The 27,030-nt window shown below is 47.8% G+C and overlaps 2 protein-coding genes and 1 pseudogene across 8 annotated transcripts; 2 read left to right on the top strand and 1 right to left on the bottom strand.

Annotated features, from left to right (window-relative positions):
• Window positions 1-8,501: 8,501 nt before the first annotated feature.
• Window positions 8,502-22,813, bottom strand: SLC5A6 (solute carrier family 5 member 6). Of its 6 annotated transcripts, none has more exons than XM_037066726.1 (16): window positions 22,789-22,813; window positions 15,449-15,991; window positions 15,046-15,111; window positions 14,674-14,725; window positions 14,217-14,284; window positions 13,790-13,944; window positions 13,311-13,451; window positions 12,977-13,106; window positions 12,370-12,458; window positions 11,865-11,977; window positions 11,238-11,305; window positions 10,768-10,854; window positions 10,438-10,619; window positions 10,131-10,234; window positions 9,779-9,894; window positions 8,502-9,409 (listed from the first exon to the last, which is right to left on the bottom strand). In XM_037066726.1, exons 2-16 carry the CDS (start codon window positions 15,839-15,841, stop codon window positions 9,257-9,259), a joined length of 1,917 nt encoding a protein of 638 aa, XP_036922621.1. In that variant the 5' UTR covers window positions 15,842-15,991; window positions 22,789-22,813; the 3' UTR covers window positions 8,502-9,256. The 6 variants fall into 6 exon arrangements, with proteins under 6 accessions (XP_036922621.1, XP_036922617.1, XP_036922623.1 ...); XM_037066722.1 differs by lacking the exon at window positions 22,789-22,813 and adding an exon at window positions 21,867-22,451; XM_037066728.1 differs by lacking the exon at window positions 22,789-22,813 and adding an exon at window positions 21,988-22,451.
• On the top strand, window positions 16,727-17,599 carry LOC119001349 (nascent polypeptide-associated complex subunit alpha-like; annotated as a pseudogene).
• ATRAID (all-trans retinoic acid induced differentiation factor) lies at window positions 22,504-26,987 on the top strand. 2 transcript variants are annotated; one of them, XM_037066730.1, is made up of 7 exons: window positions 22,504-22,724; window positions 23,383-23,504; window positions 25,213-25,284; window positions 25,490-25,561; window positions 25,662-25,783; window positions 26,319-26,416; window positions 26,645-26,987. In XM_037066730.1, the coding sequence occupies exons 1-7, from the start codon at window positions 22,626-22,628 to the stop codon at window positions 26,747-26,749; spliced, it is 690 nt and encodes a 229-aa protein (XP_036922625.1). In that variant the 5' UTR covers window positions 22,504-22,625; the 3' UTR covers window positions 26,750-26,987. The 2 variants fall into 2 exon arrangements, with proteins under 2 accessions (XP_036922625.1, XP_036922624.1); XM_037066729.1 differs by lacking the exon at window positions 22,504-22,724 and adding an exon at window positions 22,814-23,253.
• The last annotated feature ends 43 nt before the right edge of the window (window positions 26,988-27,030 follow it).

Genomic DNA, 27,030 nt, shown 5'->3' with positions numbered 1-27,030 from the left:
AGTGGCGGGGCTGGTGTTTCCCTGTCCTTTAGCTGCCACGGCAGAACTACAGAACACTGCGTGGTGGCTTCTAAAGCTTCGGGTCCCACAAATGTAAATTGCAGGTTGTAACATGCCCCCCACACATCTTATTTTTAACGAATCTGTCACTGTCTTTGCCAGCTGACCCTAGCAATTTAGGTTTTATTTTATTTTATTATATGCTTAGATTAAAAGATTTCATGGACGAGAGAGAGAGTGCAACATCTGTCATTCTACTTATTTATGCATTCATTGATTGTTTCTTGTATATGCCCTGACTAGGGATCGAACCCAGAACCTTGGCATATCGGGATATCAGGATGATGATCTGACCAACTAAGCTACCTGGCCAGGGCCCAGGTTTTACTTTATAATATTACAAAACTATGATCTTCTGGGTCTTGCAAAGCAGGGCTTTCTTTTTTGGCAGTACAGTGTACTTTATTGATGGTACATGATAAGACAGAACTCCCTAAGCCCCTCCCCTTCCTCAGGGGTTCAGGATGAAGATCATCGAGGACAGAAGATTCTCAGTGTCGGAGGTCAAGTTGCATCAAGGACTCCCTAGCAGCTGAGGGCGTCTCTCTTGCTCTGAGCCTCTCATTGAGGCTGGGCTCTTACTTCTTGGAAGTGATTTGAACCATAAGGTCCACCATCCTCTGCTGTAGAAAAATTCATTGTCATCCCAGGATATGAGCTTGACAGAGCGGTCACTGAGGGCAATGCCAGCCACAGCATCGAAGGTGGAAAAGTGGGTTTGAGTCACAAGAGGCAACCTGGTCCTCAGTGCAGCCCAGGATGCCCTGGAGGGAGCCCTCTGGTACCTGCTTCACCAATCTCTTGATATCTTCATATTTCACAGGTTTCTCCAAATGGCAGTTCAAATTCATGACCAACTCATTGTAGGTGGGGACACAGCAGGCCATGAGAGTGAGCTTCCAATTCAGCTCAGGGGTGGCCTTGCCGACAGCACTGTCAGGACCAGAGGCAGGGGTGATGTTCTGGGCGGCCCCCTACCCTCATGCCACAGCTTCTCAGATGTGTCATCACCATCTTCTGCATGGCAGCGATGGCACAGACTGTGGTCATGTGTCTCTCCATGGTGCCAAAGTTGCCACTGATGACCTTGGCCAGGGCAGTTGGTGGTGCAAGAGACATTGCTGATAATCTTGAGGAAGTTGTCATACTTTTTGTGGTTCATACCCATCACAAACATGGGGGCGTCCACAGGAGGGGCAGAGATGATGAGCCTCTTCAAGTGAGCCCCAGCCTTCTCCGTGGTAGGGAAGGCACCAGTGGGTTTCACAGCACATTCAGCAGCAGCATCACCCCATTTGATGTTAGTGGGGTCTCAGTCCCAGAAGATGGAGATGGGCTTTCTATTGACAACAAATTTCCCATTCTCAGCCTTGACTGTGCCATTGACCTTGCCATGGGTACACGCAGACTGGAACACCTAGTTAAGGTCAATAAAGGGTCCGTCGATGGCAACAATGTCCACCTCGCCGGAGTTAAAAGCAGCTCTGGTGGCCAGGCACCTAACACGGCCGAATCCGTTTACTCTAGCCTTCACCTCCACACCTCAGGTGGGTGGCTTTCTGTCCCCCTGGGAGGGGCAGAGAGATAAACCAGGACTTTCCCGATGGAACCCATAGGAAATCTTGTGTAGCAGTGAGGCAGGATGTCGATCGCTACTTTTAGGCACTACCTTCCTCTTCTTGCCAATGGAACTTCGATTTTGTTAAGTATTGGCTGGCAATGGACTTAAGAAAGATGGGGATGTTCCCTGGTAGGGTTGCCAGATTTAGCAAGTAAAGATATAGAAAACCAGTTATAAATGAATTTTATAGAAACGAGGAATAGGGAGCCTTAACTCCCAGGTTGTGAAAATGAACTGTGATTGGTTAAACTGCACATGGTGATCCGTTTCCCCCTTGCCAGTGATTGGTTTGTGGGTGGGCGGCGTATAATATGGTTCTGCCCAACGTCATCTGAGGAGAAATCTTCTCTGCAGGCTTCTGCAAAAGGTTTTTCTCCCTGATTAAAAACACAGAGACCAATGTGGGACTCCTTCATACTTCCTGCCTGAAATAACCTCATGGAAGATGTGGTGCTGGGAACAGCAGAAGTCTTTTTGTCCCCACGAGAGACTGACCCAGAGCTCTGACACTGTTCAGCTTCCGAAGTAGGCGGCCCTGGAGTTCTGTTCTCCAGATGTCTTGTTTTCCATATCCTCACTGCTCGAGCCTCTTTTAGGTGGGTATTCCATGCATGCTGCTGGAAGCATTCTAAATGAGTCAGCCGAAAGTACTTTGAGTCTCACTCAGCGGGTTTTAATAGAGCCAGTCTCAGCTGTCTCAGCTAAAGAACCCTAACCTACCCAGATAAAATCATTTTATTATAACATCATTGATCTGGTAGTATCACATGTGTCTTTCTCAACTTCTCACAAAGGACTCTCAGAAACTTTCCCACAGATGATGGGGTGGACGGGTGGGAGGGAGACAGTGTTTCTTGCTTCCTTGGATCAAAGTTATTTTTATTGAGTTCTCTCTGTCCCCAGTGTTACTGGCTGTACAGGGAAGTGCTAGCTAGCCAGGCAAGCCAAGTTTGTGGAACAGATGGTGCTGTTTCTCGAATGTGGGAGTGAGAAGGGCAACCTTGAACCCAGAAGTCGAGGTGGGTGATCCTGGGGCATCATTAACATCAATGGCATCTGTGCTGTCACTTTTCATCACGATGTAAAAATAATACCCAGTCTGTTGGTGTTATTTCCAAACATTCTAAAATGAGCAAAATTTACCCAGTGTTTAATAGCCACAATTTGTATGTATGGCAAACATTTTTATTTTTAAATAATTTGAATAAATTATGTATGCATTTGGCATATGCAGAATTCAGACCAGTGAGCCCCCATTCCCTCCTAGTCTCTTTTTTCCTTCTCTGGAAGTAACCATTGTTATTAGTCTCTTGTGTAGCCTCCCAGCGTTGGCTGGACAAACCCATGAATATGGACCGCTTTTAAAATATAAATGGTAGAATGGAATACACATGCATCATATCTTGGAGATCCTCTGACATCATTATTTTTTTAATTAATTAATTTATTTATTGTCACAGAGAGGGGAGAAGAGAGAGAAAGAGAGGGAAAGAAACGTCAATGTGTGAGGCACACATCGATCGGCTGCCTCTTGCACGCCCCCCCCAACTGGAGACCTGGGCCACAGCCCAGACATGTGCCCTGACTGGGAACCGAACTGGTGACCTTCCAGTTTGCAGGTTGGTGCTCAGTCCACTGAGCCACACCAGCCAGGGCGATTTCTTTAAAAAGTATTTATTTATTTATTTTTAGAGAGAGGGGAGGAGAAGGACAAACAGAGGGTGAGAAACATCCATTGGCTGTCTCTCTATACACCTTGACCAGCGACCTTTGACTTTGTGGGACAACAACCAACCAACTGAGCCCCGCCGGTCAGGGAACATCTTTATTTTTTAAGCTATGGTATTCTGTTCAAGGGCTGCAGAGTGTTCTAATGCGCGGTTGTGCCATAACACAGCAGCCGATCTGTTGATAGACACTGCGCTGCACATTTGTCCTGTTTTCTGCCTGGCCAGCTCCTCTGGAACACTCTTGTTTATAGAAAAAAACCTCACTATCCAACCTCCTTTGCAGCTCCACCAACCATGCCGTCTCCAAATCAGAAAGGGACCCCAGGAGGAAATGCGCTATGGGGCAGGACATCCATTCCACTGGCGAGGGTGCAGCAGGGCCTTATAGCTTTGGGACAGCAGGGGTTTCAAAGTGAGTTCCTGACACAGAAGAAGTTAAACACAGAGTTATCACATGACCCAGCAATTCCAATCCTAGGTGTATAACCAAGAGAACTGGAAGCGGATCCACATAAAAACTTGTATCTGAGTGATCATTGTGACATTATTACTAACAGCCAAGAAATGAAAACAACCCAAATGTTCATCACAGATAAAGAAAATAGCGTATATTCACACAACCGAATATCATTCATCAATAAAAAGGAATTAAGTACTGACACATGCTGCAACATGGAGAGACCTTGAAAATGTTAGGTGGGAGAAGCCACTCACAAAGGACCACATATCTTATGATTCTATTTATATGAAATATTCAAAATACACAAAACCATAAAGTTAGAAAGTAGAGCCCCACATCCAGTGTCACTGGAGACCAAGGGAGCACCTGGCCGGGAACACAAGCCTAGTAGGAACATGGACATTACTCCCACTTCACAGCAAGGTGACTGTAAGTAATTACAATAAAAGGCATAACTGGTAGATTCAGGCTGGAGGAAAAAAATGCAACTGATTCTTGGCAAGTGTACAGCTCAGTCAGTGGGAGCCACGTGTGTATGGCTGCTTTAGAGAGTGGCCTGTTAGTTCTGAGATTTTAGGGGGTCTCAGTCAGTATGTTTCGCAGAGTAAATGCAGAGCGTCTGTCAGTCTGCTGAGGCGGTTAAGCAGAGGTTGACTAGGACAACTCCTGCATTTCTGCATGGAAACACTTCAAGTTAAGTGGACCTTTTGCATCTGAGTGTGCTTGCTGTTTTTTTAGTTATAGCGCCCTCCAAAGACCAAAGACCGAGAGACGAGCCCGCTGTAAACACCGTTCGACTTTGGGTGTTGATGACCCCACGTAGACAGTTCAGACAGAGCCACACCTCCTTGGAATTGCCTGTCACAATCAAATGAAACTCACAAAGGAGACTCAGCCCAGAAAGCCACTCAGATCTGGTATTTCCACCATCCAGGAAAAGCAGTTTCTATGCTGGTGCCATCCAGGACAGTCAAATCTATAAATTTAACATGACCCCAACCAAATCTTAACAGGGTTTTTAAATTGGAATTTAAGAATTTTGATTCTCTTCTGGAAAATGTTCAATAGCAGCCAAAAATAATCTGAATAAAGTTATGGAGTGGGGATTCTCCCTATATGTGAAAATATAAATATAAACATATATAAACATTATACAAATAGATTAGACTTCATAACATGAAAGTAAGGGGATAAAAGTAGACAAATAAATCATTGGAATGGAGTAAAGTGCAGAACAGATCCAAGTACATGTGCAAATGAAGCTTATAATAGAGGGACACTTAAACTCTGTGAAGGAAGGGTGGTTTTTTCAGTGAACCACGTGAGATGACTAGTTAACTATTGAGAGGAAAATACTAGATTGAATCTCCTGCTTTGTCATCTCAAACATGGATGGCACAACTAGTTAAACAATTAGGGAAAAAGTTAAAATATTTTCAAAGCCTTTAAACTATATTTTAAATAATACTGGGGTGAAGAATGCTTTCCTAGATAAGACACAAAACCCAGAGCCATTAAAAAAAAAACCCTCAAAGATTTGTTGCCATAAAATTTAAACTTCTTTTAAAAGAAATACTATAATAAAAGTTAAAAGAAAAGGGAAAGAGTGGGAGAAAATTGGTGTAAAGAATTAATATCCAGAATATATGCAGAATTCTGACAATTATTTCAATTGACAAAGGCTATGACCAGAAATTTCACAGAAAAATCCAAACCCCAAAAAGAGAAGGGGGAGGAAGAAGAGAAAAAAAAAGATGCTCAAACTCGTTTCTCCTGTACCTTTCCAGAGACAGTGAGTGCACACAGACAACATTAATGTGCAGTTTTCCTTGTCATTTTATTACAAAAGGTGGCATATTATATGATTCTGCATCTTGCCTTTCTTCTTCATGTACTGGAAACAAGAGCTATGTCAATGACTATCACACAACAGTAGACTAAAATTTTTATTACAAAATATACATGGAGCACATAAAACATGTTTATAATGCTTAAAGTGAACCTTTACGATATTCCCACCCAGTGAAGAACTAATACTTACAAACCCCTCCCTAATCACATCACCCACCCTCTTCGCTCCGAGTAATCTCTCTTGGCTTCTCTTTATAGTTTTACCACCTTCATATGGATCCATAGACAACTGAGCTTTCTTTTCCTGTTCTGAGCTTTTACCAAATGGGACTACAGTGCTTTACTCTACGACTCCCTTGATTGACACTTCAGTTTGCTGTCCTGGCTCGGGTGGTTAGAACTTCATCCCTATACACCAAGGATGAAGGTTTGACCCTAGTCGGGGCACATCCAAGAAATCCACCAATGAATGCATAAATAAGGGGAACAACATGTCAATGTTCCTCTAAAATCAACCAGTCAATAAAAGAATTAAAAGAAAACATTTCAGCTGGTTGACATGCGTGGCTACATTTAATTTTTTGTCGTTGCTGCATAGCATTCCTATAAGAATATATTAGCACTGCCCTGGCTGGCATAGCTCAGTGGATTGAGCACAGGCCTGCAAACCAGAGGATCGCGGTTCGATTCCCAGTCAGGGCACATGCCTGGGTTGCAGGCCAGTTCCCTGCAGGCCAACTCCCAGCAGGGGACGTACGAAACGCAATCATACATTGATGTTTCTCTCTCTCTCCTTCCCCTTTAAAGGTAAATAAATAAAATCTTTAAAAAAAAAAAGAATATATTAGCACTTAGTTTTTAGGGACTTTTGGGTTGACTCCAGTTTGGGGTAATTATGTTGCTCTTAAAGATTTTGTACATCTCTGGATCTAGGGCAACCATTTTTAAAGTGGTCAGTGAACCTCTGGGGTTCCCTGGGACCTTATCAAGGATCTTATTTATCACCAAAGTTAAAACCATTCTTTTCTGATACTAGGATGTAATGTGCTCCTTTCACTCTGCAGACACTGCGGACACTGTGGACCCTGCAACGGTACAGGGGCAATGAGTAAAACTTTAGTGAGAATCAAGTCAATGGCTCCCAACTGTTCAGAGAGTCATTTTTGGCCAACCTAGTATATAATTGTATCTCATTTTTACCTGGCACATCTTTCATTACTAACAGGAATGCATTTTTTTTCACATTTATAGGCCATTTGCACTTACTCTTGTAAAATGTCAGTTCAAATCTTTTCCCCATTTTTAACATGATAGTTCGTCTTTTTAACATTGCGAGGTAGTCTTTAAATTTTTATTGATTTTAGAGAGAGGAAGGTAGGGAGACATTGGTCTGTTGCCCCACTGATCTACGCATTCTTTGGCTGGTCCTCGTTGCGCCCTGACGGCGGACAGTACCCACAACCTGGGTGTGTGGGACTCTGCTCTAACCAACTGAGCCGCCTGGACAGGGCACGAGATGTTCTTTATAACACGTTCTTTAAGTCAGTAGCATGTGACACCGACTTTTCTCCACTTTTTTATATTGTCCTTTTCACTTTTAATGGTGTCTTTCATTGAAGTTTTACACTTTAATATGGTCAAATTCATTATTCTTTCTGTTTTGAGCTTCTGTGTGACTGTGCTGACTAGAATATCAAGTATGTCAAGTACAATCAAGAAATGGAATTGCAACAGCAGGCATCTCTATCTTGTTCCTGATCTCAAAGAGAGGACTTTTTGACACTTCCTTTAAAAAAAAAAAAGAGGAAGCCCTGGCCAGGCAGCTTGGCGTTAGAGCATCATCCCACCGCCACAGGTGTGGTTCAACCCCTGGTAATCAATGAACGCAAATAAATGGAACAAACCAATGTTTCTCTCCCTCAAAAAAAAATCAGTAAAATACATTTCAAAAAGCTTTGCACTCTCCGTCTCTGGGGCATCCCTCAACTTTCCCTCCCCCACTCCCCTACACCCCAGACATATTACCTTTGCCCTTCTCTCTCCCAAGCATCAAAGGCCCTCCTTTGCCTTTGCAACTTGCTGCCTGAGCCTATGCAGCCCAGCCGGCTCACTCCTACTACCTCTGTAACGTTCTAAATAAATGTACTCTTATAATTTCAAAAATAAAACTCTGATTATAGTTAAAAAATTCATTTGTTTTTTAACTTTGATTGTAGTTTGTAAAGTTTTGCTGTAGAACTTTTCCATAGATACCCTTCATCATAAGATTAGGGAGCTTGTACAGACTCGCTTCTGGCCAGCTGGACAGGACCAAGTGAAGGTATAGACCAGGTGTGGGTGGAAGTGAGCAGTGTCCTTCACAGACATTGTAAGTCCACTTTGAGCATTCAATTTAAAAAAAAAATAGAGTGTAAACTGTAATTGAAGATTTTATTTATTTTTAGAGAGAAGTGAAGGGAGGGAGGGAGAACAATAATGTGCAAGAGATAACATGGATTGATTGCCTCTCGCACGTCCCCAACCTAGGATCTGGCCCGCAACCCAGGCATGTACCCCAACTGGGATCGAACCAGCAACCCCTTGACTGGGAACCGAACTGGTGACCTCCCTTGGCTTGCAGGCCATCACTCAATCCATCTAGTCACACCAGCCAGGGATTGATACTCCATAGTCTTGTTTCTCCTTAGCAGATCTGTGTATGGGAAATGAGGGCTCTTGGCCTCTCCAGGAATGGGGCTGGGGCGGACAAGAGCAGCTGCAAACAGCACAGGAGCCCAGATTCTAGTTTTGACGTTAGTTTTTATTCCCTAGGAACAAAGATATGCTGGGGGGAAACTCCACACATTAACAGGGGCACAAAGGACCACATGATACTAGGGTGGTGTGGCTCAGAAGTCAAGATGGACGTTCCACAGTGCGCCTGGTCATGCCTGGTTTCTTAGGCCAACATCTGCCCCAACCCCAGGTGCCCAATAGAGGTGGGGCTGGGGCAGTGAGGTGGAAAGCTTCCCCTACTTGACACAAAGGAGACGAATCCATCTGTCTATTCCAAAAGGCCTCCTAGGAATACCAAAACCTCCCTCTCAAAAATGGAGGTAGACAGGTAAGAATGAGTGGGGCCTGGGTGTCACACACAACCTGAACATAAAGGTCACAGAGGTCTTTTGTGGCAGACAGAATCTGCACTTAGGTGAGACTGCAAGGGAAGCAACACCTGGTTTATGGTAGGGGTGGTCAACTCTGTCACACCAGGCCCCACGGCAGGTGTAACCTGCACTGTGGTTTCCATCCACTTCAAAGAGCTGGTGGAGTTCAATCAGAAGCCATTATTTTCCCAGGGGATCCCCTGCTATCCTCTTTTCTGGCAAAGTCCGTCCTATCCTCCTACCTCCCATGCCCTGAAGGCTTCTACTGCAGCACAGACCCCTAAGCACAAGGTCCTTTGGCATGTGAGGTCGTCCAGTCCCGGCAGAACACATCAACTAGCCCTGCCCTGTACCACAACGTAGACTAGGGCCAGTTCCTGAGGCCAGGTCACAGTGAGGTCTCCTGGAGGGTGAAGGTGGGGCTGCTCCGCTGGCAGACTGGGCCTTCCTCAGGCACGGCCACGGCCTCCTTGTCCCCGAAGCCTTGCAGCATCCCATTGCTCATCTTCTCCGGGAACCCTGCGGTGTCCACAGCGAGGTCCTGGGCACATGCAGAAGAAAAGGGAGCAGACTGAGGAGCAGGAACAGGGCTGGGGAAGCGGTGCGTGCAGAAAAGGGGGAAGACCCTGCTCAGACCCCAGCGAGAAGGGGGTGGCACGAGGAGGGGAGCAGAGGAGGGGCCAGCACCCTGTGAGCCTCTCTGTGCTCAGACCCTTCTGCCCACCGAGCCGGTGCTCCCCCACAGGCAGGAGCCAGGGCAGCTGCTGCAGAATGGACCAGGCTCAGGCGCACCATTAGAGGCAGGGGTGCTGGGTGCGGGGAGAAGGAGGAGGGCTGGAAGGGCCTCCGGAAGGCCCCGTGGTAGTCTGGAGAAGGGAGGAGGAGGGTGATGGGACAACATGGGTGTTACCTGGCTGTAGCTTTTGTAGTGAAGTCGCTTCCGACAGGACACAGGCAGGAGGGCACAGAGTCTTGGCAGCACTGGGTAGATGGTCCGAGGGTCCAGGGTCCGGCCTCGCATTCCCCCTGAGGGTCAAGGTGCCTGAGTCTGGACCCATGTGACCAGTGTACAATTCAACAAGCCCTCTGTTCTCGGGGTTCCCAGCCCTGCCCACCTCCTGGAGCTCAGCCCAGAAACATGACTGTTAAAGAAACCAGGAGCCTGGAGGGTAGGGTCAATTCTCCCCACAATATCCAGATTCCCTGAGTGCCCTCCCTCGCCCCACCCTGTGTTCCCGAGACCCCATTGCACACCCTCTTACCAGTGAGGAGGCTGACAATCAGGCCCACCACTATGACCGTGGTGGAGTTGTGAGCGCTGTACCATAAATACGACAGGGAATAGAACCGCTGCAGCCCTGTGGTCCTGGGGAGAACAGAGCAATGAGGACAACTCTTTGACAAGGTATTCTCTGACCACCCATTTCCACCCACCTGCACGGCCCTGTGGTCTTGAGATCCAACACCCAACATTTCCCTGAGGCTTCTGGTGGCCCATTCCCTAGCAAGCCCCCTGGGAAGTCCCTCAAAAATGAGCTATTCTCTTTAAGGAGAGTGAGCCCAACTCACCTGGAGAGGGTGGTTGAGGGCATCAGTGTGGCCGTGGTGATGGTGGACAGATTGCTGGATGGGGACAAGCTGGACCCATTAGAGGGTGAGGATGCCATGCTGGAGCCCATTCTGGTCACTATGCTCCCAATGCCGATCCAGAAAGCCATGATGAGGCCAGCCAACAGGCCCCCGATGGCGCCCTGCCCGAACACACAGCACACTTTCCTGTCACAACGCCATCCCTATCAAACTGTCACAGCAGTTCCCAGAACTCATGGTGAGAGCCCTGCCAAGCCAACCCCCAGGTCCATCCCTGCATGGGACTGTGGAGCCAGAGGGGTCACTCACAGGAGGGTTGGCACAAGGAAAGAACACCCCGAGGCAGAACAGTCCCAGCAGCGGCCCTCCAATCATGCCGAAGATGCTGATGGCCGCCTGTGGAGACAGGGATGGAAACGAACACACGGGCTGCACCCCGGCCTTGCCGACACCACCTCTGAGCCTGCCTCTTCTGTCTGGGCCCGGCTCGAGGCAGGATTCCAGGGCCGGGGTGAGAAAGGGAAAGCGCCTTGGGCTCTCCTCAGAGCCGATCTTCTTCCGTGTCTCTGAGCCAACAGTGCCCCAGGGATGATTCCTGGGCCTTTTGGCTACTTGAGTCTGTTCACAGCTAACGGCAGCCCATGAAAGGGGAGGGAATTTCTGATACCTGTCCCTATTTTATTCCCTTCATAATGGCTGTCTTCCCCAATTCCCAGTTTCAGTCTGCTCTTTTCTCCCCTAAAAATTGCCTTATTCCTTCCATAGGGAATACTACCTACCTGCAGCACTGGTCCCATCTGAGAGGAAATATAGGCCATTCCCAGGCAAAGGAGCCCATAGCTAAAGGCTGGGATAAAGAGAGGAGACAAGATGTGAGTAAACACACTAAAGAGGGGTGGGAAGTACAGCGAAGCTCCTTCCCCAGCCAGACCACTGGGTCTGTGTTCCTGGAAACAAGGCACATGACCTGACACCCCAGCTCCAGGCCCCTCCCACCCTTTCTGACTCAGAGACCTTAGCAGGAAGTGCCCTGAGCAGTGGACAAGGTAATGTGCTTCATTCAATAAGGAGCAAGTGCTGAGCCCAGGCTACAGCTGGTGCTTTAAAGAAGACTGGCGACAGCGTTTGTATCTTTGAAAGAACATGACTGAGCCCTGGCTGGTGTGGCTCAGTGGACTGAGTGCCAGCCTGCGATCAGAAAGGTCACCAGTTCAATTCTCTGCCAGAGCACATGCCTGGGTTACAGGAAGGGTCCCCAGTGGGGGGCACGGCAGGGGGCGGTACACAAGAGGCAATCACACATTGATGTTTCTCTCCCTCCCTTCACCTAAAAATAAATAAGTAAAATCTTTAAAAAAAGAAAAAAGAAGGAACAGGACTGAGGAGATAAGGAAGCACAATCCCACCAAGGATTCTGGAAAGCATGGTCGCTCGCACTTCTGAGAACTGGGGGAACCAGGGTCGAATCAGGTCTTCCATCGTGACGGTCGCCAGTGAATTAAAGGCGGAGGATATGGTGCTGGAAGGAGGAAGAGAAAGGCAAGCTGCACCGAGAGAAGCAAGGCTAACAAGGGACTCTATTGAGGGAACAGCACCCTAAAGGTAGGGGTTGACACATGAGGCCAAGAAGCCTTCCTCACACGTGGCAGCTGAGGAAGAGGCCTGGAAGGCAAGGACACATGTCCTTTTCTGAGTAGGGTACAGGTTTTGTTTAGTAGATTGACTCCTGGTATTATAAAAGAAGAATCCTTCATCAAAACAAGGAGCATCTCTCGGAAAGGACATGCTCTGTCCTACACAAATGAGCTGTCCCTTGTCACCTCCCAATGGGTGGGCATAATGAGGGATCCCCTCCTCTACCAAGTACAGGTCAGCTGCACCAAGCCTGAGGGACACAGTCAAAGAGGGTACCTGAGGGAGCCACTGAAGAGGCAGGCAACGAAGAGCCCAGGCAGGCCTGGCAGGCCTTTCAGGAGATCCATCACAAAATACAGGACAAACTGCAGGAGAGCAGAAGCGCACAGCTCCCCTGAGAGGGAAGCCCCCGCACATGCCCCTGCCAGTCTGGAGCATCGGGAAGAGGTGCCAAGTACTGCCAGTGACCCCACAGTAAGGAGAGAAAATGGGCTTTGGGAAGAGCACCCAGTTCATCCCCCAGCTCCGACCCGACTCGCAGTATAATCTGAGCATGTTGCCCATCTTGTTAAACCTCTGTTCTCTATAAAAGGAGGCTGCTGGGAGGGTTTCACAGGTGGTGCACAGTGGTGAGTCAATGAAGGTAGGCCCCCCACCCAGCAGGGTGAGAGCAATGTGATTAGGCGATGGTGGGGTGCTGAGGGCTGGGGTCCTAACATATAGATCAACAGAATTCCAGAATGAAAAAAAATTTAAACCCACTTGCTCCCCTCCGCCACCCGAGTCAGTCCTTTCTGTAGCCTCCCAGACACTCCTCCACTCCTCTTAAGGGGCCCAGGTTGGCTCCTCTTGAGCACAGAAGGGGCCAGAAAAGCCTTCTCACCTGGTCGGGGGCTGCCTGACTCTGCTGGGTGCTCATGGGATACTCCTGGTAGTAGGCATACATGACCAGGCCGATGAGGCAGCCCATGCAGAGGACCACCTGCTGGCAGGGGAAGACCGCATAGCAGGAGCTGCCAAAGAGGCCAGGGTCAAGGAAGGGCATGGCTTAACAGATGCCCTCAAGTATGTCCCTGAGCCCCAGAAAGCACACTCACATATTGACCCCAATGGGAGGTGCTCTGACACCCTGTCCGCACCCAAACTGCCTCCGTGGAACCGGGGCCCACTCTCTCGCCCCGGCCCTTGCTCCCCCGTCTTCTTGTCCCTGCACTTACAGCACAGCAGCCTTCTCCGTGCGGGAGCTGAGGTAGCGCTGCACCTGAGCCTGGTTCACCCCATACAAGGACAGCATCATGAAGACTCCCCCAAAGGCTAAGGTCCAGAAAGTATGCCGCACAAAAGGGTCTGGGTCTAGCCTGAAATAAATGCCACCTGGTCACTGGAGGGGCTGAGGAACTACTGAAGGCAAGAACTGGGTGGACTCAAGAGGCGGTGTAGCAAGTTGGAGGGAGGGTTCCACCCCTCCAACACAGAGCCTCATTCCAGGCACTAAAAACTTCTGACCCTTCTTAACCACCAGCTGCCCCCCTGTGATCAGCCTCCATCCTGCAGTGCCAACTTTCCACCCGTCTCAGCGCTGTACCTAAGGCTTCCATAGCTTGCCTTCTGTTTACTCTAAACCTGAGCTCAGGCTCTAGGAAGGGCTCAGCTCCTAAGCACCAGAGACCCCAGCCAGGGCAAGGGGTGTACTTACTTGATCCCAGAGATGAAGCCGTGCTTGGAAGCCAAATTCCACACATGCCTCAAGCCGCCCACCTTGGCCGACCCCACGATGATAACCGCCAGCTGCCCTAGGAACATGACCACTGTCTGGAACACATCTGTCCAGATGACTGCTTTCAGCCCACCCTGTAAGAAAAAGAGCATGCCTAACACAAATGTCTTCAAAACCCTCCACCAGTGAGGACACGACACCACCAGCAAGGGACATAATTACTGAAACCCTGTTGACATCATTTCCTCCCCATCCCTTAGCATCCTATGCCATCCCCTCTCCTATATCTCACCCTAGGATTTCATTCCACCTTCTCACCTATCTTCTCATTCATCCCCTCTTCTTTTCTTCCATTCCACCTCCTTACTTCATCTGTTCTCCCTCCCCCACAACTTTCTGCACTTACCAGGGCAGTGTAGATGGTACAGATAATGCCTAGGGTCAGCACTGAGAGCCACAGATCAAAGCCAGTCACTGTAAAGAAATAAAAGTCACATTTCTGTATCTGGAAGAGGATTTCCCAGTGGGGAAGCCAAAGAAGCCCTGGTAAGACATGAAACATTTGGTCATTTAGGATGAAATAAATCATTCACCACAGAGGAAAAAAACCGTGCCCAGAGCTCCACCAAAAGGTGGTGTTTAACCAGCTCAGACAGGGCACAATAATGTTTGGTTAGCTTTCCAGTGAAGTGAAGCAAGCGTGCCCTCACCTCTGGTGGAGACCAGACCATCTCTGGAGGGCCACGCAGTGAAGTAATTTCTAGGCCAAGGTCCGGTTCCTTTCTGCACACTCCCCTCCACCCACCCCTCCAAAAGGTGCTTTCCCAACCCACTGAGGCTGGGAGCCAGGGGCTGTGCCTCACCTGCATTGAGGGCCAGCGATGGTGCATAGAGCACAACCCCCATGTAGATCACCTGTTGGGTACACAGAAGGGAACATGAGAAGAGGAGGTGAGAGCGGGCAGACAGCGAAGAGGGACCCCAGCTCCAACGTCCCAGCATCCTGCTTTCACCTAGGCTTCCTCCCCTCTCCCGAATTTTGGCTCCCTGCCACCAGTGTCTGTGGAACTGAAAGCAATGGAAAGCAGGATGCTCCTGGGCACTTCTGTGACACTGACCACTGGCAGGAATTTCAGTCCTGACAGTTTGAGAGCAGAGAAGGCTCTGACTGCCTCATCATGTCCGAGTTCAGGTCTGCCATGCCTCGGGCTCAATTCCAGCCTCATTCCACTTACCATCTGAAAGATGAAAGTCAAGGTCCCACAAACTCGCACAGTTTTATTGAATCGGAGCTCCAGGTACTAAGTAGGAATGTAAAAGAAAACAACAAGGTATTCCTCCCCACTCCACCCTCCACAATTCATACATGATTTCCTCCAAGAGATCCAGAAACATTAGAGGACTATTCAATTGTCACTCCAGCTCCATTAGCACAGGACCCCCAAGCCAACCCCCACCGACCGGAAGAACCTATAAACACATGACGTGTCTGACGTTCAAAGTTCCTGGGGATGTGTCCCTGTCCCTCTCAGTGGGAAGAGGTAATCCGAGGGCCCAGCTCCCTCACACGTGCTCTCTTCCCCGTCTCTATCCCTGAGCCTGAGGGTCCAAAGCGCTCCTCCCCTCCTCCCTGCTCACCTCATATGCACTGGTGAGATGCAGGCGGTAGAAAACAGGGATGAAGATGTGTGCAGGAATCAGCAGCCCCAGGAAATACGAGCAGCCCAGGAACCAATACTGGGTCCCATATCGGTAGATCTCAGACGGCACACCCAGGATGGCCACGGCTGACTGGAAAGTGGCCAGCAGGGATAGTGCCACAGGAAGACAGCCCATTTTGCGGTCGGCCATCTGTAGCTGACCAATGGTGTGCCGGCCCCAGCCACGACAGGCATGGTAGAGCCCAATGGCAAGGGAGAGAACCAGCAGCAGGATGAAGACCACGTAGTCCACAAGGGAGAAGGCAGATTTTACCGTGCTCGGGTCTGTGGCTGTGGGGAGGGGTGCGGGGGAGGTCACCCCCACATTCATGTCCTCTGTGTCTGTGACCTGTGGCCACTAGCTGCTCCTGGGTTCTGGACTGCCACTTAGCTGGGCAACGGCAGGCACGTGGCTATTACCTGGCTCTCAACCAAGTTTTCACCGTTCTTTTCCTCCACCAAGTGACACGTCCAGGGTGACCTGCAACGAAATCAGCCCCTAGTCAGGCCTATCCTGCCATCATGGCCACCCACCCTCAGGCCTGTGCATCCCACACCCACCAAACTCAGACCAGCCAGTTCAGTGGCAGACCTGGAAAGTCTGCAGGCCCTAGGAACAATCTGGTAGGGAAAAAAGGAGGGAGGAAGCAAAGGAATGAAATAGCCAGGAGACAACTACTTGGCCAAAACCTTTCTGAACATGCATAGCTGTGAAATGTAAGAACCTTCTTAGGTCCTTACCCCACAACAAAAGAAGAATCAACCATAGCCCATGTTTCTTCACAGATTGCCCTGCTCCCTCCTGCAGGCACAGACCCAGTCACTACAATGTACTGAGCCAGCAGAGCCCAACCTGGCGCCATGGCCCAGCGGGGAAGAAGAAAAGGAGATTAATAACAAAAGCATGACTTCCTCTATTCATCTCTTCCCCCCCTCAGCTCCCACCTCCCACAACCCCCAGTTTCACTGTGCTAATAGCTCCCCTTCTCAGCACTGATGCCTGATGAGATCACTTCCACGGTAGCCCCAAACTCCAGTCGAGGCATCCCCAGGTCAACATGACCTGGTCAACATCCCAGGTCAACTCCCTTCTCCCAACATGACTAGGTAAGCCCTGACACCTGCCTTTCAGCTACTCTACCTGTAATGCCACAGTCACTAGCAGATCTGGAAAGAGGGGTGGGATTCAAAGTGAGAGGGGTCCCCCCCCCACAAAATGCCCAGTGTAGCCACAGAAACCATCCTTGGGGCAGAGGAGGAGTTGCCACAGCCCCAGGCTGAGCCAGGGCCTGGAGCGGAGTCCGGCAGCGATGGATCAGTCCCAGAGCTCAAAGAACAAGATTCCACACAGGCAACCACGCAACAAGCCCAGCTGGCGGCAGCAGCTGAAATGGATGAAGATTCAGCCAGCAAGGCAAGACAGAGCCGAAGGGAAAAGAAGGTATACAAGACTGTGTCTAAACTGGGTGTTCGACACGTTACGGGTCGAGTAGCTAAAAGGCAGGTGTCAGGGCTTACCTAGTGGTGCTGGGAGAAGGGAGTGGTTGACCTGGGGATGCCTGGACTGGAGTTTGGGGCTGCTGTGGAGGTGATCTCACTAGGTGTCAGTGGTGAGAAGGGAGCTATTAGCACAGTGAAATGGGGGGTCGTGGGAGGTGGGAGTTGAGGCCAGGGGGAAAATCTAAGACTATCCTCTTTGACATCACAAAGACAGATCTACAAGAGTTCAGTTTCAGATACCTACATAGTTTGGGGGGGAAGCTAGGATTGAGGATTTATCTCAGCAGGCACAACTAGCAGCGGCTGAGAAATTAAAAGTTCAAGGCTAAGTTGTCTCCAAAGTCAAGAAAACACAGATTCCAACTGTGCAAGAGGAGAGTGAAGAGAAAGAGGTTGCTGAAACAGGTGTGAAAATTAAGGACATAGAATTGGTCATGTAACAAGCAACTGTGTCCAGAGCAAAGGCAGCCCAAACCCAAAGAACAGCAGTAATGATAATGTAAATGCTAGTATGGGATTAACAATGTAACCATCTAAAAAAGGAGGAACTTTTTTGGTGTTTCAAAAGACTAACTGCAGCTTTGTTTAAAATTTGTACTGTTTTTATCATTAATAAAGTTTTGGCTTCTTGTGAGATATAAAAAAAGGGAGAGGGCAACATCCTGGAGCCAGAGGTTCAGACTTAACAATTATGGGAACTTTGGGAGAAGCAAACCAGCCAGGGAGCTAGGGCAAGAGGAACAACCAGGGAGAGTGGCCCTATCCTGCTGGGGCAGACTCCTTACCCAGAGAAGCAGTGTCTGGAGCTACGCAGACTGAGCCTGGCTCTGGAAGTAGCTACAGTGAGACCAGGAGTTGGGGCGGGGGGGAGTGATACTCTCAAGCTATTTGTTCTGGCCCCTTCAGGGAACCAATTGCTGTGATCCAAATGGCCCTATTACCCTAGGGCACCCAAACTCCAGCTCCAGAATGGGGAACAGGGAGCTCACAGTCAACAACATTCCTAGATGGATTAGGCTTTCATTCTAAGTCATACTTGGCACTCTGTGCCAGAGGGAATTGGAGAGGAAGGGCTGAGAGAAGACAGGGAAGTTGCTCTTCTGACTCTTGCACAAGATATACGAATCCTCAAAAAATATACCACTAACCTTTGAACGAGGACAGGGTTGTTGGGAACTGCCCTGCCTGGTTTCAGGAGCTGTAACCGCCCCATAGATAAGGCTGAGTGAGCAACCTTCAGACTGTGATCTCCCTGGCAGGAGCACTGCTTCTGCTTCATCCATCTCTGGCCCCCAGTGCTCGGTTGGTTAATCAATGACGGGTAAGACCCCTCAGAGCGGGGGGGGCGGGGGCAACCTAAGCCAGACATGATCACTTGGGAGGCCCTCAAGGAAGGACTCGGGGGGCTGCAGCAAAGAGGGGGTGATGGACCCTCGCACCGCCCCACCCCCCCGCTTTGATGAAGCCTGAGTCCGCAGTCTATCTGCGAGAAGTCTCCAAGAATTCCTTGGCCATCTGCCTCCTCTGCCAGACTTGAGCCTGAAACATTGACTGAGGGTGGTGCAGCCCTGTGCTGGGAATGGCAGGCTCCACGGGTGATCAGGCCTGAGAAAGGATATGCAAAATCCTGCAAAGCCTGCTTTGCTAAGAATGCTCTTGGTTAAATGTTAAAGGCCCCAGCAGGAAATGAGTTTGTTTTCCCAAAGTTTTGTGGTGTTTTAGCTGACAGACCTGGACTTAGAAGAAGACCTAATAGTTCTTTGTATGCTATCTGCTGTTTACTGCATGACAATGATTAATAAGTTGTACCTGAACTCCTGGCACAAAAAAAAACAATAAAAGCCTGTCTAGGCAAGGGTCGGCACACTCCCCCCTTGAGGGAGTAGCTGTGCAGTCCCTTTTCCTCCATAAGACTCACATGAAATTAACAAATTCCATGTGAATTTGTCTTGATTTTCCATCCATACCGCTGAGGGCACTGCAGGCCAGTGCGCGCATCACAGGGTCAGAATATTTTAAAATCAGATATTAAGACAACACCCTCATCTACAAAGGACACAGAGGCATAGGTAACTCAGTGATCTTGTCAACACCACAGAGCTGACTATTGTCAAAGGCTAGAGTATAGCCCAGGTCTATATATTTCCCCATCCAATCAGCCTCCATTTATACTGTACTGTCTTCAGAAACTACCCTCCAGGGCAGCAATTTTCAATCTTTTTCATCTCATGGAACATATAAGCTAATTACTACAATTCTGTGGCACACCAAAAAAATATATTTTTTGTTGACCTGACCATAAAAAAAACAAAAAACATAGAAGTTTGATTCATTCATACCAGATGACTACTGCTGTGTTGACTATTGTCATTTTTCTATTTGACAATCTGGAAAAGAGGTCAGTGCCCCTAACTAAAAGTCAGATATTGCACATTTTAAAAATTCTTGTGGCACACCAGTGTGCCTCTTGCAGCACACCAGTTCAAAACCACTGCCCTAGGTATAAGGGAAAAAATAGAAGAGAATGACACGAATTTAGATGGCTTAACATGATGACAGTTCACACTTTTTGAACACCTGCTATGTAACCCAGCAGTATGCTGTGTACGTTACTGACATTATTAATAACTGATTATAACAAATAATAGGAAATAATTAAAATAAGTGAAGATATAATCATAGCTAGCAATCTCAAACACCATTAATTCAAGCTATGTACGAGACAAACACTCTCTAGGAAACTGATTTACAGAAGTTAAAGAATTTGCTTGAGGTTACACAGCATGAGACAAAACACAGTACAAAGATACAGTCCTATCTGCAGGCAGAACAGGTTACTCGCCCGGGGCTCCATCCTTATCACCCTCTCTGGGCAGAAGCAGAAGGACAGAAGCAGAAGGTTAACTGCAGTCAGTCATTCCCGGAACCAAGTTTAAATTTCAACTAATGTAGACACAGATCATTGTAAGCTATGTCTTCTGTTCTTGTCCACTAGGAATCAGACACGCCTGGCTGTCTTCTGGCTCTCCCACACTGTCTTTCTGGGCAGATGTTGCCTAGCTGAAATAATATGGCCTCACACAGATGAAACCTGAACTTTAAACCTCCTGAGGCCAATGAAGAGAAGACATAAAAGCTGGCAATTCTTGGATCACATGTCACAAATGTCAGTCCTCAGAAACACATTCCCAGGAGGCCACTCTGGTTTAACCTGAAGATGCCCTGGGCCTTTGTACATTGTGACATCTCAAGTTTTCTCACTCTTCCAGCAAATTTTTTTTACTGCTACCACAAGAGGTGAAATTACTACTATGACAGAGGGGAGTTACTAGAATGTAAAAGACAGCTGCTGTGTGCAAATAAGAATGTGTAGAGATAAAAGACTAGTGATAAGGACGGGCAGGTAGTTAGAGAAAGATTCCAATATAAACTAAAATAGACACAGAGAACTGGAAACTGTTGAGATGAAATGGCAGGGTTTCCTGATGGAATTCTATTTGTACGGGGTGTGGCAAATTCTTCCAGATGTTGAAGACAGCAATCTGGACAGGGCAGGAAAAACCTGACCCAGTAAAAAGTCTTAACCAGACATAATTCTAAGAACAGGAGAGTACCTTTCTAAAACACTACACTGATCTAAACCCTGTGGACTTGCATCTCTCTGAGAGACCATGAACCAAAAGTAAGAGCTGAGTTGTTTCATTAAAAGTGGAACACATAGGGCTGGTGTGGCTCGGTGGACCGAGCACCAGCCTGTGAATGAAAAGGTTGCGGGTTCGATTCCCAGTCAGGGAACATGCCTAGGTTCTGGTCCAGGTCCCAGGTTGGGGACATGTGAGAGGACATCACATATTGATGTTTCTCTCCCTCTCCTTCCCCCTTCTTTCCTCTCTCTCTAAAAATAAATAAAATCTTAAAAAAAGAAAACTGGAATACACAGGGCACAAATGGGACTCTTTTCATACATTTTTTAGATATTTGCATGTATATATTTTTTTGTTTCTCATCGGTCCCCAACCTGGGACCTGCCCACAACCCAAGCACGTGCGCTGACCCGGAATTGAACCAGCGACCTTTGGATTTGCAGGGGTGGGACCCTTTGGATTTGCAGGGGTGGGACCCTTTGGATTTGCAGGGGTGGGACCCTTTGGAATTGCAGGGTGGGACCCTTTTCAAATGCCTAAAATAAGAAAATCTCTTCCACCACCCTACCCTCACTTCCGTCACAAACTTCACTGGAACCGCTTTGACTCCTACAAAAGGAAGGGAGCCACAGCAAGACTAAATGTCCCAAAAAAGATTCCTTCAAAATTTGGTCTTGCGCCTAGAATTCCTCAAGGTCTGAAGGGCTTTGGGACCCTTCATTAAAATACTAATTTTAATTTGTCCTGGCTGGTGTAACTCAGTGGACTGAGCGCAGGCCTGCCAACCACACCACCATCGCGGTTCGATTCCCAGCCAGGGCACATGCCTGGGTTGCAGGCCAGTTCCCAAAAGAGGACACATGAGAGGCAACCATACACTGATATTTCTCTCCCTCTCTCCTTCCCTTCCCCTCTAAAGATAAATAAAATCTTTAAAAAATGCTAATTTTAATTTAAAACGAAATGCTAACTTTTAATTTTAATTTGTAAGGCCTTCATGCTCAGTCCCTCCGGCACGGCCTCACTCACAGCCGCCGCCCTGCACTTACGGGTCAGGGCCCTGCACCTGGACCAAGGCTCGCCTTCCCCTTACCTCCGCGACTCTGGTAGGGCTAAGAAGGTCCCATAATTCTTTCTGAGATCAGCACGGCTCCCTTTCTTTGGGAAAGCAAAGTAGGTGAGGAGTTTGGGACGCATCTACCCTGCCCGTACCTTCTCGCCAGGGCTCCGCACGCCGCGTGGTCTCCGGACTGAGATGAAGTCCTCAGGGTGCCCAAGGCGTCCCCTCCCACCGGGGTTTGCCCTTCGCCTTTCACTTCTCCATCACTCTTACCCTTCTTATGTCCAGGGTCCCCACCTTTCCTCCGCTTGCGAGCGCGGGAACACTAGCACCTGGCCGCCCGCACCAAGGACTTCCCCGGGCCCCTCAAGGTGGGACATGCAAAACTCGCCCCTCCCCTCCTTGCCCCTCCCTCTCAGTTCCAAGGCGTATCTCCGGCGACTTTTTGTACCGGCCCACACCGTGCCGGCTCGCCTCCGTCCAGCCCATCTGCCAAGTCTCCACGTTTGGGTACGGCCGCCGCGGACGAGCCTGGTCGAATGCCCGCGGGCCGAGTGACAGCAGGACCCCGCCCCCTGCCTGCCCCGCCATGTTTACTGAGGGCTGAAGGAGCAGCCCCGAGAGGCTGCGGAGACGCGACCTCGGCGTCCGACGCAAGGAACGCGGGGCTGAGAGAGCGGCCGCGGGCAGGCCTTCGCTAAAGAGGAAGAAAAAGACGGGCCTGCTAGTTTCCTCCAACGAAGACTGAGCCGCACGGAGACTAGAGCTCACCCCCACGAGCAACAGCAAGCCCAGCACCCACCATCCCTACCCACGGCGTACTGGCCCGCACCACTAGTCCACGCCCTCTGGGGGCGGAGCCACACGCGCTAGTCTCGCGAGCTGCTGAGAAGGACGCAGGGAGCAGAAAAATGTCCCCTCGCGGTCCTTGCAGTCCTTCGATCTCACTACCCTGGGCTGCGGCCCTGATCCTCGCTCTGGGCGTAGAAAGGGATCTGGCGCAACCCGAGGTACAGAAGCAAGTTAGAGGTCGGACTGAAGCAGAGGTGCTGGGCCAGCTGGTGTCGCGCTCACCTGGTTTCGTATCCCCACAGGGGGGACAGCACTCTGATTTCGCCCTTGAGGCCTTCCCAGCCGTATTGCCCAGCTGGCCCCCACTTACGATTGCTCACTCAGCGCAGGTTTCCCAACTTCCTAGCCCCAGCCCACATCCATTTGAACTCTGACCTCCTTGCTCCTTAATCTTTGAAGAACTACAGAAGAGTCCTTTGACTCTTTTCAGGCTCTCCAGGCACGAAAGTAATATGTCGTACGGTGGCAAGACTACTTTCTGTAATGCTTGATGAGTTCTTTGTGTACCTGCGGGCCTTTTACACCTGGCCAAACTAGGGCTGTCAGATTGAGAAGTCACTGGAAAGAACGTAATAAATGTGTTCAGATAGTAATCCTCAAAAGATGAGGGCGTTCCCTGGAGGTAGTCTGGTATGCTGATTTAGCGCCTGGGAAGAAATGCATCTTCTAATCAAACCTCATATAATGGTAGGATACTTCCCTTCTCTGTGTTAGAGGAATTCTGGAGAGGTGTACTGGCAGTTAAGTTTTGATACCTGTTTGTTCCTGGCTTTTTTTTTTCTTCTGGAGTCCTAATAGTTTTTGTTTCTTCTGCAGATATGCGTCCATTGCCCTGGGAGTGTGAGAAATTTATCAGAAGTGGCCTTTTATTGTAAGCAGACACCAGAGCTGAAGTTGCAAGCCCGCTGCTGCCTGAATCAGAAGGACGCCATTCTAGGGTGAGAGAGGAAAAGACATCTCTGGATAGTGGAAAAGAGTTCCCAGCCCACATTCATCAAGGCTGCCTGATTGGCTTTTGGGATAAATATTTGTGCCTATTTTGGAGGCATCTTAACCAGGATTCTCAGTCTTGTAAATCTGTTGTAGCATTTTTGGCTAGGTAAACAGCCCTGCAGTTCTTTCTGGTTGAAATTACAAACAAGTTTTAATTTTTGCTTGTTTTACTTTAAAGGCTTTTATGGCTTTGTTTTTAAAAGAGCTTTGTTTGTTTGTTTATTACCATATCTTTTGATTATTTACTGTGTGTCTCCGTGAAAAGACCCTGTAGCCTCGAGGATACTATACTAATGTGTGTTATTTTTTTCCCTTTCTGATTAATTCATGTTTATTTTTGAGGCACATTCCTCTTCCTGTCCTCTTACCCAGGTTAGTCCCTGCATTTTTTCCTTTTACCCTCTTGAGAATCCACTTAATTATTACAGCTTTACCTTTACAAACCATGCAGGTGCCTACCAAAACTTGATCTCTTCTAGTATTGTTGTACCTCTCTCCAAGCAAGTTACCTCTAGCTTCTTATTAACATCTCCTCTTGAGTGCACCCTCACTTCAGACTCAAAATATCATGTCTTGCTTCCATTCTCTTCTTTCCCTAACCTACCTAAATACTTCTCTGTGTTAAACTTTCTGAAAACCAAATTTCTTCCATTATCACCCTATGGCTTTAAAATTAGAATTCCAGTTATTTGTCCGTTCAAACCCTTGATGAGGGTCTGGCTTCGGTCTACCTCCAAAAGCATTGTACCTTTCTTTGTTCAGGCTTCTCTCTTTACCTGAAATTGTCTTCCTCTACCACATAAAGTCATGTCCATTCTTTAACTGTAACATATTTTGTGAATTTTCCCTACTATTAAATACCAGAGTAATATTTTTTTACTTCCACTAATCCTTAGTGTCTGTACTACTCAAATTTATTTGTATACTGTCTTGTGATTTCTTTCGTATTATAATTTAATGTTTATATTGTTTTTACTTTTGGTTATCATCTTGTTCCTCTACTACATTGTAAGCCTTTTGAAAGCTAAGATACTGAGGGATTGTTTTGATACTCCAAATTTTTGCAGTTAGTAGGCACTCAGTAAATATATGTAGAATAAAGGAACAGGCAGTGATAGATACTGAGAAAATAATGTGGCATGGTCCTTAATATCCAGTTTATATCCAAACTGTGGTAGGAAATGCATTTGGAAAAAAACCTTTATTTACGTGATTTGAATTTTTTTTTCCATTGGAAGGTCCTTTGTGAATCTGAGAATCATGTCGTAATGTGAGATTCACTAATCTATACAAGAAAGAAATTTCTTGCAGTGTCTGCACAGATACAAAGAACTTTCTGCAATGATGGAATGTTCCATATCTCTACTTTCCATACCTGTTAACTACATGTTAGTAGTTCTTGGACGTTTGAAATGTGGCTAGTGCAAATGAGGGACTGAATGTTTTTTATTAAAATTAATTTAATTAGCTACATGTCCCTAGCTAGTGGTGACTGAATTGGACTGTGCCAAATTAAAACATCTACTACAGCACTTAGTTTGTGGCCCTGAACATAACTGTGTTAAAAAAATATTAGCAGAAAAGGGGTTGCATTAGCCTACAGTGGATAAAGAGGAGAGACACAAAGTTATACTGCTTACTTTACTTCCTTAGGCTGGATCTCCAGAACTGTTCTCTGAAGGACCTTGGTCCAAACTTTTCTCAGGCACATACTGCTGTCATCATGTAAGTGGTTATTTTCCCTGCTAAAACATGGCTGTGGCGAAGGGTTGATGGGAAAGTCTTTGAGGATGCATTCCTAAAAAGATATTTGAATGCTGATGTCTAAAGGACAACTCAGAATGAGAACTGGAATACCGGTCCAGGAGGATGCGTGAATGGAAGTAGGATGCTTTCCTAAAGCACAGTGCTAACAGTGTGCGCTTTTCAGAGACCTGCAAGCAAACCCCCTCAAGGATGACTTGGCCAACACCTTCCGTGGCTTTACCCAGCTCCAGACTCTGTAAGTAAGGGTATGGGTTTGAGGAGGAAATCAAAGATAGGCAGTGCTGTGAGCTTAGCAACTTTGGGTTGCATATTCAGATAGCCTGTGTTGTGTTCAGGATACTACCACAAGACATCAACTGTCCTGGAGGTATTAATGCCTGGAACGTTGTCACATCTTACACAAACTATCAAACCTGCCAAGGGCAAAGGAACCTTTGCAATAGCACTGGGGATGCAGGTATGCTGTTTCACCTCCACCCTCTAGGGAACCCTTTCCACCTTTGTTCTGTTTTAGGGGTTTTTTTTAATTTAAATTATTTTTTTAATTTTTAAAAATTTGTACTGATTTGAGGGAAGAGAAAGGAGGGGAAAGAGAAACATTGGCGAAATTAATGAAAAATCGATACATTGATTCCACGTATTTCTGCATTCACTGGTTGTTTCTTGTAAGTGCCCTGACCAGGGATTGAACCTGCAGTCTTGGCATATCTGCATGACACTCTAACCAACTGAACTACCCTGTGGAGCCATGCCTTTCCTCCTTTATATTCTCCCCATTAGCTAAAAAAGAAAGTAAAATTGGTTACATGCCTTTTGCTTAGGTTTCTGAGGCTCTAACTGCTTGGAAAGAAAAGGTCTTAAAATATTATTTATGCTCTGAACATCTGTAGTCTTCTTTCCTTTGACATACAAACAATTGAGGGAATCCAAAGCAGATATTTGAGAAATATCTAGTGAGATCCAGTGATGTTCTGTTTTTCTCTGACTCCCAGAAATATGTCCCGAGAATGGATCTTGTGTGCCTGATGGTCCAGGTCTCTTGCAGTGTATTTGTGCTGATGGCTTCCATGGCTACAAGTGTATGCGCCAGGTGAGAACTTAAACCTTCTAATTAGGGTTAAGAGAAATGCATAGAGCAAAAACCTCTCAGAAAGAAGAGCTGAAAGACCAGGAGCTGATGCAAACCACGTAGTGAAGGAAACTCGAAGAGAATTGCCCTGGGTGAGGGGATAGATATACTAGAAAAGAACTGGGTGTTAGGGTGTAGCCCTTGGTGTAACCCTGTATAAGGATTTTTTTTTAATCCTTTTATTCCCAGGGCTCGTTCTCGCTGCTTATGTTCTTCGGGATCCTGGGATCCACCACATTATCCATCTCCATCCTGCTTTGGGGGACCCAACGCCGAAAAGCCAAGGCTTCATGAACTACTTAAGTCTTTCTGCTGACCCAAAGAACGTCCCAATTTAGCTTAGCCCAGCCAGGGACATTTGCTTCTGACATGGGCCGGCCAGAGGGTCCTCCTCGAGGCCGATGCCGAGGTTGGAAGGAAGACTGAACATAGCACAGTGCTGGAGAATTATATTCCAACCCAGGAGAGGACTGATACCAGTTCCCATTTGTGCTGTTAACTGTAATAAACTTTTAAAATATTTTTTAGGGAAGGTGCCCTGGCTTTGTGTGTTTCTTGGTTGCGGTGGGAGAGAC

Source organism: Sturnira hondurensis, unplaced genomic scaffold, assembly GCF_014824575.4.
Source record: "Sturnira hondurensis isolate 20B ecotype Veracruz unplaced genomic scaffold, ASM1482457v3 Scaffold0016663, whole genome shotgun sequence".
In the NCBI taxonomy this organism is placed as follows: domain Eukaryota; kingdom Metazoa; phylum Chordata; class Mammalia; order Chiroptera; family Phyllostomidae; genus Sturnira; species Sturnira hondurensis.
The sequence above is the reverse complement of the archived record's forward strand: the minus strand, read 5'-3'. Positions and strand labels throughout refer to the sequence as shown.

What these genes read in the sequence shown, in the direction of transcription:
- SLC5A6 (XM_037066726.1), bottom strand. Translation starts at nt 15,841, where the DNA reads ATGAATGTGGGGGTGACCTCCCCCGCACCCCTCCCCACAGCCACAGAC. An exon ending in GTCAGGCAGCCCCCGACCAG is followed by an intron (nt 12,459 to 12,976) that starts GTGAGAAGGCTT and finishes GCTCTCCTGCAG; the next exon opens with TTTGTCCTGTATTTTGTGAT. An exon ending in CCCTCAACCACCCTCTCCAG is followed by an intron (nt 10,235 to 10,437) that starts GTGAGTTGGGCT and finishes TGTTCTCCCCAG; the next exon opens with GACCACAGGGCTGCAGCGGT.
- ATRAID (XM_037066730.1), top strand. Translation starts at nt 22,626, where the DNA reads ATGTCCCCTCGCGGTCCTTGCAGTCCTTCGATCTCACTACCCTGGGCT. An exon ending in CAGAAGGACGCCATTCTAGG is followed by an intron (nt 23,505 to 25,212) that starts GTGAGAGAGGAA and finishes TTACTTCCTTAG; the next exon opens with GCTGGATCTCCAGAACTGTT. An exon ending in GCACATACTGCTGTCATCAT is followed by an intron (nt 25,285 to 25,489) that starts GTAAGTGGTTAT and finishes TGCGCTTTTCAG; the next exon opens with AGACCTGCAAGCAAACCCCC.